The sequence below is a fragment of the Cydia amplana genome, chromosome 15, assembly GCF_948474715.1.
Source record: "Cydia amplana chromosome 15, ilCydAmpl1.1, whole genome shotgun sequence".
Lineage (NCBI taxonomy): Eukaryota > Metazoa > Arthropoda > Insecta > Lepidoptera > Tortricidae > Cydia > Cydia amplana.
Window position 1 is genome coordinate 8188911 of NC_086083.1, and position 11097 is coordinate 8200007.

General features: G+C 40.5%; 3 protein-coding genes across 3 annotated transcripts; 2 read left to right on the forward strand and 1 right to left on the reverse strand.

Moving 5' to 3' along the window:
• The first annotated feature begins 361 nt into the window (after nt 1-361).
• LOC134654857 (cytochrome P450 6B2-like) lies at nt 362-2761 on the forward strand. Its single transcript, XM_063510322.1, has 3 exons — nt 362-1482; nt 2057-2310; nt 2571-2761. The coding sequence occupies exons 1-3, from the start codon at nt 362-364 to the stop codon at nt 2747-2749; spliced, it is 1554 nt and encodes a 517-aa protein (XP_063366392.1). The 3' UTR covers nt 2750-2761.
• A 2262-nt stretch (nt 2762-5023) lies between these two features.
• LOC134654800 (cytochrome P450 6B7-like) lies at nt 5024-7552 on the reverse strand. The gene is made up of 3 exons (XM_063510269.1): nt 7431-7552; nt 5488-5680; nt 5024-5221 (listed from the first exon to the last, which is right to left on the reverse strand). Exons 1-3 carry the CDS (start codon nt 7550-7552, stop codon nt 5024-5026), a joined length of 513 nt encoding a protein of 170 aa, XP_063366339.1.
• A 755-nt stretch (nt 7553-8307) lies between these two features.
• LOC134654801 (cytochrome P450 6B7-like) lies at nt 8308-11097 on the forward strand. Its single transcript, XM_063510270.1, has 3 exons — nt 8308-9422; nt 9591-9844; nt 10919-11097. The coding sequence occupies exons 1-3, from the start codon at nt 8308-8310 to the stop codon at nt 11095-11097; spliced, it is 1548 nt and encodes a 515-aa protein (XP_063366340.1).

Here is an 11097-nt window from a genome sequence, read left to right on the forward strand (position 1 = left end):
ACGCTACGCGAGGAGAAAATCTCACTTCCTGGCCAAGGTAAGACGTAAAACTTTAGACAAACCACGGGCGGTAATTCGTAAAGCCCCAGATCGCATATTTATGGCACAAACACCTGCGATCTGGAGCATTCACGAATTCACCTCCCTAGGTATTTAGGTATTAGGTATATCTCTTATCTTTTTGCAAACCTCTTTGATTTATTGTTATTGCAACTGTAAATATCAGACACATCAGATATTGACTAAAAATACGACAAACTGATAGGTACCTACAAGGCTCACTTGTTTGTTATTCGGCGTCAGAGCTGACCGTCTTCACCTTCACACACCCGGATTCAATATTATAATTTGTGCTTTAAATATGTTGTGGCCATTAGTATTAGGGTTATTCGCAGTTGCATTAATATTGTTATATTTTTACGGAACACGGACTTTCAGCTACTGGGCGAAGCGCGGGGTCAAGCATGATGCTCCCGTAGCGTTCTTTGGCACCGCGAAACGACAGTTCCTGCAGGAAATATCCTTCGCTGACATTTACGACGAGATGTACCAGAAGTATCCCAGCGAAAGATTCGTCGGATACTACATTATGACTACTCCGGTGCTAATTCTAAGGGATCCAGAATTAGTTAAACGTGTTTTAGTGTCCGATTTCAACCATTTTACCTCCAGAAATGTGTTCCCGATGGACGAACATCCTGAATCGCTATTGAAAAATCTGTTTACGACTGAAGGCGATCTCTGGAAATTGTTGAGACAGAGGATGACTCCCGCGTTCACGTCCGGGAAGTTGAAGGCGATGTTTCCCCTGATCGTGGCGAGGGCCGAGAAGCTGCAGCGAGTGGCGGCCGAGGCGTCGGCGAGCGGCGCCGAGGTCGACGTGCGGGACCTCATGGCGCGCTACACCACCGACTTCATCGGCGCCTGCGGCTTCGGCATCGACACTGACACACTCAGCGATAAAAACAACATGTTCAGAAAGCTGGGTAAACGCATATTTAGACAAGAAAGAAGAGATATGATTGTAGCCATCCTTAAATATTCCATGCCGAATTTAATGACAAGTTTTAACTTCTTTGCACCAGAGATCGAAACACTTATGATGAAGTTGGTGAGAACCATAATGGCGGAACGGAATTATAAGAACTCGGGCAGGAATGATTTCATCGACTCCCTTTCGGATTTGAAAGAGAAAGGGAAAATGATAGGCGAATCCCTGGTGCATAAGAAAGCTGATGGCACTCCTTGCATGGCTGAGATTGAGATGGACGACGATATTATGGTGGCCCAAGTGTTTGTGTTCTTCGCCGCCGGGTTTGAGACGTCCTCCGTAGTGACCAGCTACACGCTGCACGAGCTGGCGCACCATCCCGAGCACCAGAGGAGGTGTCAGGAGGAAATCGCTGCGGTTCTCGCGCGTCATGATAATAAATTATCTTATGACGCCGTCAAGGAAATGAAGTTTTTGGAAATGTGTTTTAGGTGAGTGTATCCCAATTTTGACTGTTGCAAAGACAACCATGAAATGTTACGTGTTTGAAGATGTGTACAATGCAGGTATGTTATTTCGTTAGGTACATAAAATTTGTACCTACTAAATGCAACAGTCTATCTGTGGACCTTATTTCTATGCATCAAAGTTTAAGAGTCGTCAGTTATATAACAGTGTGGACGATGATACAGTCTGCAGAGATGCATTGGTTGTCTTAGGGAAAAAATATTGTCATATTATGCTACTTATGGCTTTTCAAATCGCAAGATAGTTTATGCCTATGCAATCTATTTGCGATTAATCGATGTATATTATTATTTAATATAAGTACCTAGGTACAATTTTTATCTAAACAAATTTTTATCAAGCAGATACGTCTGCGAGCGATACTAAAAAACTTTATACCTATAAGAAGGAAAAAAAATAAAGTTTACCTCTTCCGGCAAGACTCAAACTCGCAACCTTTTGGAATAATCGCCTCCTTTTACCTTAATATGTATATATAACTTCATCCTTAATTTCTACAATTCAATTCAATTAACAGATAATGATTACTATTTTCAGTGAAGCCATGAGGATATTCCCCTCCATCGGCTTTTTGCAACGCATGTGCGTGAAACCCTACACCATCCCGGGCACGGACATGACCATCGACCCCGGGGTCAACATCATCGTCCCGGTCAAGTCGCTGCACCTGGACCCGCAGTACTTCCAGGACCCGGAGGAGTTCCGTCCGGAACGGTTCCACCCGGACAATGTTTCCGCCATCAACAAGTACACATATCTGCCTTTCGGGACCGGACCGAGGGCTTGTATTGGTGAGGTTTTCTGTATGTTAGGTACTTAAATATATATATTTTTACAAATTAAAGTATGATAACTATTTTCCTAGTTTTGTCTGACATCAAATCTTTATTTAAGGATTTAAAACACTTCAAAAGGGTAAATAATTTGATCCTATAGATTTAAAAGTGTTTGAACTTTACGTGTGCGATACACGCGGCATATGCCAGAATAAACGTATGTAGGTAAGTAAAGTAAAATCAAATAAAGTAACAAGTATTTTTTTATTTGGCAGGCGAGCGTCTAGGCTACATGCAGTCGCTGGCCGGTCTGGCTGCCCTTCTGAGCCACTTCTCCGTGGCTCCCAGCATCAGCACGCGCCGCAAGCCGATCATAGACCCCAAAATCTTAGGGGTCCAGAGCGTCAAGGGAGGCCTGCCCCTAACCCTTATCGCCACGAAAAAAACCCAGTGAAGACACTAGGGTCCGTCTGTCGTTTTTAGATCGTTCGTCGGTCGTTTTTATGTTTTTTTTTAATGCCAGCTTTTATGTCTACCGTTCTCCAATTCTCCCTCAATTGCTCAAAGGTTAACTGGAAGAGTCCCTGAAAGGGATAAGTTCGCCTTTGTACAAATGATGTGTGTTTTTTCATGTTTTATGTGTCGTTTTGTACAATAAAGTATTTTACTACTACTACTACTACTACTAAAACCAGGGACACTAGCCGTGTAGAAGATTACATTTCCAAACGCAAATATACTTGGCAATTATTTATACAAGGGCGTATTCTAAAATAAATATTGAAAACCCGATTCTCACAGATCCTGGTGTTTTTGGGTTCTTTCAACTCAGAATCACTAGCATATTCAATCCTGATGATAAAAAAACTTGTGTCAAAAATTTGTATGAACATTGTACATTCCACTACGTCACGTCCATAAAAGTGAAAAAATTTCTCATAATAAAACGTGACGTAATGGAATGGACATTTTGGGACAACTTTTTTTAATGGACGGATGGAGAATGCTGTCGATTCTGAGTAGAATGAGCCGAAGAATGTCCAGATTTGAAAGAATCAGGTTTTCGATATTTATTTTAGAAAAAGCCCACAAATGTTTTCTTATGCAAAACTGCTGCGTACTTAATAATTTGACCGCTAAAAACGAGTTGTTCCAAGGACTCTTTTTTTTCACAATTTGTGTGTCTCTAAGGGACCGGTATTAGGTAAGATGACAATCCGCTTTTGCCGTGGGGTAATTTCAAGACTATGTCGGTTACGATATGCCGTTACTTATACTATTATGAATTACTAAATTGCAATAATTATAATCTCGGAGAGGCCATACCAACAATAGGTACATACCAAGGTAGCTACCAAGGCAGGCGTAAGTTTTTTGTAAAAAAAAGTCACATGTCTGACTTTGTACGAAGGAACCAACCAACAACGTGAGAAAACCGGACCTATACCCTCAAAGTCCTAAAGCATCTGTGCTTTCGTGAGAACTAGTGCCTACACCAGTTCTTGGGATTAGGTTGCCAAACGCCTGGACCTCAGGGTAGGGATTCAATTGAGAGTGGAACTGCGTTTATGAGGTGCAATATGGCTCACAGGTAAAAAGTTTGGAGACCCCTAGTCTAAACATCTCTGCGTTGACTTTGACGTTATGAAAAAAAGGGTATATCCTGACAAAAGTCCTATTATCTACTAGGAATTGTTTGTGCGTTAGTTTGAACGCCTAAAACGTGATTTATCAAGGACTCTTTTTTTCTGCAATGTTTTTTGTTATTAATATGTTAAGTAGATAAGCTACTGTTTTGCTGCAGGTCAAATCTTATCGCTGTTGCTACCCATTTGCTACCAGTCGGTTACATCTTAGTGTTATTAAGTTATTAAAACCCGATTTATTTGTAAACAACTTATTTGAGTTTGATCACCTATAGGTACTGCTTCATTTCACGTTGGAGATAAGTGCTCGTGGTTCAGTCAGCAGTCAGCAGCAGAAGTTGCTAAGCGGGCGAGGTGTTCACCTTGACACGCTCGATCTTATTCTCTTAATAATAAAGTCGCGTCAAGATAAATTTTTATTTGTCTAGTCTACAATTTTAATAGGTTACGTTACTGGGTGGACTTTTTTTGCCAGTTAATATCAGGGGTAGTAGCCAAGATGGCAATCGCTTATCGACAAACGCCAATCGTAAAATAAAAGTCACGTGATATCCTTGATGAAGACTAATGGCGTTATTCATAAACGTATTTATTACAAGCCTGAATTAGCTATGAACCGGGTGTCTAACTGTCTATCTTATTTTGACTTATGTATTTGTAACAAAGGCATTAAACATAATTTACCTAATTCAGGCTCGTAAAGTTTTATGAATATGAGGGGGTTAGTATTTGGCTTAGTTGTAATAGTTCTGCTCTCTCTCTCACCGTAACCAGTGAACCCTCGCCTGAAGTTATCACTCACTTTAATTTAGTAAATAATATAACAAATGAAACAATAGGGATGATGACAGATGTTAACTGCTTACTACAATATGAGAGAAGGTTGGAGAAGGTGAAAAGGGAATGGAAAATAAAATGTTTCGTCTCGTGCATATCACTTTGAATAATCATAATAATAACCACTAATTGTGACCACAGATATACTTTAATCACAAAAAGGTTAGCGTGGGCGAGCGCTTGGCTTGCTATATCTGATCTTTAGCAACTTAAAGATGCCAATGAATTGTCGAAAATAGACGGTTTCATTGTGTCTTCTTCCTAGGAGTGAGGGCGAGCGGCAGGCCTCCCTTAGGGCTCTGTACAGCCATAACCGTGGGGTCAACTATCGGTTTGCGGAGTGTGCTCTTGCAGGGTGCCACAGAGAACTGGCTCAGAACCGCGGCCAATCCTGCCAGCGACTGCATGTAGCCTAGACGCTCACCCGAAAATATAAAAATAAACTGTGAAAAAATATATTATATTCATTTTTGACGCTTGTTGGATGTTTCCAAAAGAATAGTTCTTATCTGACAAGTATTACCTACTGCTTGTTACGCGCTCGCGCGGGTTTTACCACAGGCAAATTGTAACTGCTCGGTAGAACCATCAGCAGTATCAGTACTATAGCAGTGAACTTCTTTGGGCTGATATGATGATGAATGCTTTGAAGCAGGGATGTTGCGAACATCCGCATCCGCAACCGCGGAACTTCCGCATTATTTTCAACATCCGCATCCGCATAACGGAACGGACGGAACTCCTCCGGATCCTGGAAGTACTGCGGGTCCAAGTGCAGCGACTTGACCGGGACGACGATGTTGACCCCGGGGTCGATGGTCACGTCCGTTCCCGGGATGGTGTAGACTCTTACGCACTTGCGTGTCAAAAAGCCGACGGAGGGAAATATGCTCATGGCTTCACTGAAATTAATGATGAATACGTTTACATGCCTATACAACTATACACTAAACGCAATACTGAAAATAAAGATACCAGATAATTATTAGAAAAACATAAATAGCAGTTATTTTTAAACACAATTTCTATTTAATAAATCGGATTGAAATATAAAAAGTAGGTGAGTTGACCGTGACGTCACTACACATGTTTAAATCATATAAATGCCATATTAGCAAATCGTTTTGACAGTTCTAAAAAAGAAGCTGATTTGACTAGTAGGAAAGTAGCCAAATTGTAAATAACCTCTTTAAAACCAAGACAGAACTCGGACTAGGCGGTCGATCCCGAATGAACGGTCCTTAACAACAAATTATATACCATGCGTTATTGTTTTTCTTGCTGTATGTTATCCTTGTCTAACTCGCTACCTATTTTCGGGCGGTAGAAGAGCGTAACTATACTTTAAAGCGTTAAATTTTGACTCTAAATACGGCAACACCTCACTAACCACTCACTGGTAGCCGACAGTTTACTGGTTTTCGCATTGACCACTCACGGGTTGCGCGCCACTTGAAGGGATATAAGAGTTGTTAGTCACGCGGAAATCTTGTCACACGAATAAAATACTTATTACAGTACATATGAGGCTACTTTTCCGCACTAGTGCGTAAAATAGCAGTTTTCGTGCGTATGTCGAAACTTTAAAGTGCCATATGTACTGTAAAACGTTGTTCGATACACGTGCGAATGGGTAATTCGCAACTCGTGTCGATTTATCGCCACTCGTTCCGAATTTTCGCACTTGTATCGAAAATAACTATTTCAACATGCGAAAAAAATAATAATTCTGTGACCATATTTCCTACATCTACAACTTTATTATAAAATAATTAAAAAATACGATGAACCATCAACGATACCTAACAGTATAACAGTAATTGAATCATTAAAACATTAAACGTCTCGAAACTCATCTTTTATAAGTTACACGAGTTGCGCGTGACACCAGCAGTAGGTATGTGCAATAGGGTATTTGACTGTATTTAAAATAAATTATTTTATAACATGCATGAAATAAACCACCAGAAGATTAATAGAGAAACGTAGACAGCAGTTATTTTTAGTCACAATTTCTATTTTAAAACCCGTATAAAACTATAAAGAGTAGGTTATTTTATTGTGCCGTCACATGCTGGTGTTTCATATAAATTCCATAGTAGCAAAATCGTCTTGGCAGTTCGAAAAAAGAAACTGATTTGACTAATAGTCAAATACCCTGCATGCCACTGGAAAAAAAACCAAATTCATCATTACATAAGACATTTCAGTCTGTGATAATGTATAGAGTTATGTAGAAACTATCAGAGATAAACAATGTTAAACCTTACATTGTAAAATGAAGGTTCTTACTTAGTAAGTAAGGTTTAGATTTATTTGATCGTATTCCCTGCTCAGTGCTCTGTCAACAAAAGATAATTAGGAAGTAACCAAAATACCATATTAGACTGTTATAATACTACTCATTAATCATGGCAGTAAAACGGGGATACATTAATTTTAAAATTTAGAGATGTGCAAATTCGACAAATTTATTTCAAATGTCTTCGTCATAAATTCAAAATCATTTAGCCATCATATCATTTATACACTTTTTGATATTTTTATACTCTCTCATTTTTAGTTTTAACTTTTAATCGTGTGTCGATAGATGGCAGTAAATTTACTGTGACCACAAAATTTACTATGACAGTATACCCACCCTCTATATACTATCCATTCTCTTTGGTTATAATCATTATAATTAGGACTACTGTAGCCAATAAGCCCCCGACATCGTGCTGATAGATCGATCGCAGCGCCGGGCCGCGCTCGTCGACGTCACCATCTCCCATCATGAACATCTCTTGAAGGCCGAGAAGGACAAGTCCAGCAAGTACCTTAGACTTGGCTCACGAGATTACCGCCATGTGGGATGTTGACTCGACGACCATTGTTCCTATCGGTCTCATAGCGAAGAGTCTCGACCAACACCTAGAGAGCATCTTGCTGGGTGGTTGGAACAAGGGTCAGATGCAGAAGGCGGTAATTTTGGACAGGGCGACAATAGAGAAAATTTATGATATTACTTATTATTTAGATACTACAGATACCATATTACCAGGTTAGAAAACTTTTACTTGGTTAGTATCTCTACATTTACCGCTAGAACAAAGTTCAGTTCGGACAGGCTTCATTTCTTACCTCGGCGAGGCCTTAATTTACAGACAAAAAAATCTAACTTTTAGGCAGTTTTATTAGCTTCTTTTGATATCAATGTAGAGTATAAATAGTCTACTATACACGTATCCCAAAAACTCAAATTTTAGAGATGTATGTTTTTAAATATAACAACTTGAAAGAAAAAGTTCATAATTTCTCTGTTCACCCCGCGATCTCTGGTGACCCCATTTTACGGTACTTTGGCAGTTGAGTGTAATTCAACTTAATCAGCTAATGATATGATAACCAGTCAAGCAACGGAGTAGATAAATAGACAAAAAACGAGTTTATAAAACGATACAATTGCGTACCTTACTTATTCGACAGAGTAATCTCACAGCCACAAGCGCAGATAATATTTCACTAAGGTCTTTTTTTCCGCTTTATAATGTTGTGGGTACTACTAGGATTATTTACAATTGCAATTTTGTTATATTTTTATGGAACGCGAACATTCGGGTACTGGGCCAAGCGTGGAGTCAAGCACGATGCTCCAGTACCATTCTTTGGCACCGCGAAGCGGCAGTTCCTCCAGCAAATATCCTTCGCCGATATTTACGATGAGATGTACCAGAAGTATCCCAGTGAAAGATTCGTCGGATACTATCTCATGACTACTCCGCTACTGATTCTAAGGGATCCCGAATTAGTCAAACATGTTTTAGTGTCCGATTTCAACCACTTCCACGCCAGAAACGTGTTACCACTCGACGAGCATCCCGAACCGTTGATGAAAAATTTGTTTACCTGTGAAGGCGATCTCTGGAAATTGTTGAGGCAGAGGATGACGCCCGCATTCACGTCCGGGAAGTTAAAGGCGATGTTTCCCCTGATCGTGGCGAGGGCCGAGAAGCTGCAGCGAGTGGCGGCCGAGGCGGCGGCGAGCGGCGCCGAGGTCGACGTGCGGGACCTCATGGCGCGCTACACCACCGACTTCATCGGCGCCTGCGGCTTCGGCATCGACACTGACGCACTCAACGATAATAATTCCATGTTCAGAAAGCTGGGTCAACGCTTGTTCGTCCAGGAAAAAAGGGAGATGTTCGTTATTATCTTTAAATATGTGATGCCGAGTTTGATGACCAGTTTCCACTTCACGCCTCCTATGGTTGAAAATCTGACACTAAAGTTAGTTAAAACTATAATGGATGAGCGCAACTATAAGTCTTCGGGTAGGAATGATTTTATTGACATGCTTCTAGAATTGAAAGCAAAGGGAAAGATGGTGGGCGAGTCTGTAGTGCATAAGAAATCTGATGGAACTCCTTGCATGACTGAGATTGAGATGGACGACGAACTGATAGCAGCTCAAGTGTTCGTGTTCTTCGCCGCCGGGTTCGAGACGTCCTCTTCGGCGACCAGCTACACGCTGCATGAACTGGCGCATCATCCCGAGCACCAGAAGAAATGTCAGCAGGAAATTGATGAGGTGCTTGCGCGTTACGATAACAAATTATGCTATGATGCTATTAAGGAGATGAAGTATTTGGGCATGTGTTTTAGGTGGGTAAAATTCCATAATACAATAAATACATACTCATCAAATATTTTGTAATCTAGATTTAGTCTAGGCCTCCGAAACCTGTTCCAATCTTGTTGTAGGAAGTAATCCCACTCGAAGACGTTCAAGTGTGTTGTATCTTTGTAAACAAGTATTTCCAATATTTTCAGTGAAGGCCTCAGAATATTCCCTTCCCTCGGCTTCCTGCAGCGTAAATGCGAGAAGCCCTACACCATCCCGGGCACGGACGTGACCATCGACCCCGGGGTCAACATCATCGTCCCGGTCAAGTCGCTGCACCTGGACCCGCAGTACTTCCAGGACCCGGAGGAGTTCCGTCCGGAACGGTTCCACCCGGACAATGTGGCTAGCATCAACAAATACGTGTACCTACCATTCGGATCTGGACCGAGAGCTTGTATTGGTGAGTTTATATGGAAACTTAGCATTATTTAAACTATACTAAACAGTTGTATTTCAGAGCCAAAATGAATAAACTACAAATACTTTCGTAGTAGGTACCTCACCGGCCAATAAATTCAGTAAACAATTATGTGTGACCCTAGAAAGGGTTCTGACCTTCCATTATAGGCATGTAGGTACATGCGGAATGAAGCACGAAACTCGGGATGCTTGCAACTTTTATAAATACATAAAAAAATGGAAACCTTAGACGATTGTATTTAGTTACCTAACTAATCAAATCAGCTACTCTTACACACATCAAATCGATTGTCTAATGAAGAAAAACAACGACTATCACAATTAATCGACCTCCGATTCATGTGTCTTGCTGAATATTATAAAATGTATCTCACTTATCTGAAATTTGATTTGATGATCTGAAACTTTCGAGACACAAACTGCCGTATTCGAACTTCAAGATATTTACAAGAGACGACACGTACTAGATCCATTCTAGATACGTCATAGTTTAGATTTCAACTAGTTCTCTTTTGCAGCGCAATTCGGGCAACCAATATCACTTTTACGTTAGATAGAGTTAGATATCTATTAGATGTGAATTGGATTTCTAAGCCATATCTTGTGGAAATCATTCAAGAGTATCTCCAGAATCGCGCAAATGTAAAATTTGACAGGTTACATCTTAAACATATCGTTATCGTATCTTGGCGATGTCTAAAAGATATCTAACAGATGTCTATTTCAAAATCCGAATCGGACCCAAAGCCTATCCCAGTTTTTGAGCAGTTCAAACTTTCAAAGCTGTCAACATTAGATAATAAACTGAGAATTTAAATGAATAAATATAATAATTGTACTCATGATAATCAAAATTGTAATCAATGAAACTACGAAGACAGATCGAACATTGTATAATGTTACATAAATCTATTTATAATGATATGGTTGACATTGTATAGCATGATTAGTATTGTAAAATAATCCACATTGGAATGACGTGTAAAATTTGCACAATTTTATCAATAAATACATCTTATCTTATCTTATCTAACGAACAATAATCCTGTTACAGGCGAGCGTCTCGGCTACATGCAGTCCCTGGCCGGCATGGCAGCACTCCTGGGCCAGTTCTCCGTGGCGCCCGGCAAGAGCACGCTCCGCAAGCCGCTCATCGACACCACGGTGCTGGCCGTGCAGTCCATTAAAGGCGGCATACCTCTCTCCCTCACTCCCAGGAAGAAGACACAGTGA

Excerpts from the sequence above, each read along its gene's own strand:
- LOC134654857 (XM_063510322.1), top strand. The coding sequence starts at position 362 with ATGTTGTGGCCATTAGTATTAGGGTTATTCGCAGTTGCATTAATATTG. Across the intron at positions 1,483-2,056 it reads TTTTTGGAAATGTGTTTTAG|TGAAGCCATGAGGATATTCC; the intron begins GTGAGTGTATCC and ends TACTATTTTCAG. Across the intron at positions 2,311-2,570 it reads CGGACCGAGGGCTTGTATTG|GCGAGCGTCTAGGCTACATG; the intron begins GTGAGGTTTTCT and ends TTTATTTGGCAG.
- LOC134654800 (XM_063510269.1), bottom strand. The coding sequence starts at position 7,552 with ATGGGAGATGGTGACGTCGACGAGCGCGGCCCGGCGCTGCGATCGATC. Across the intron at positions 5,681-7,430 it reads ATAACCAAAGAGAATGGATA|TGAAGCCATGAGCATATTTC; the intron begins GTATATAGAGGG and ends CATTAATTTCAG. Across the intron at positions 5,222-5,487 it reads TCCGTTATGCGGATGCGGAT|TTTATTTTTATATTTTCGGG; the intron begins GTTGAAAATAAT and ends ATTTTTTCACAG.
- LOC134654801 (XM_063510270.1), top strand. The coding sequence starts at position 8,308 with ATGTTGTGGGTACTACTAGGATTATTTACAATTGCAATTTTGTTATAT. Across the intron at positions 9,423-9,590 it reads TATTTGGGCATGTGTTTTAG|TGAAGGCCTCAGAATATTCC; the intron begins GTGGGTAAAATT and ends CAATATTTTCAG. Across the intron at positions 9,845-10,918 it reads TGGACCGAGAGCTTGTATTG|GCGAGCGTCTCGGCTACATG; the intron begins GTGAGTTTATAT and ends ATCCTGTTACAG.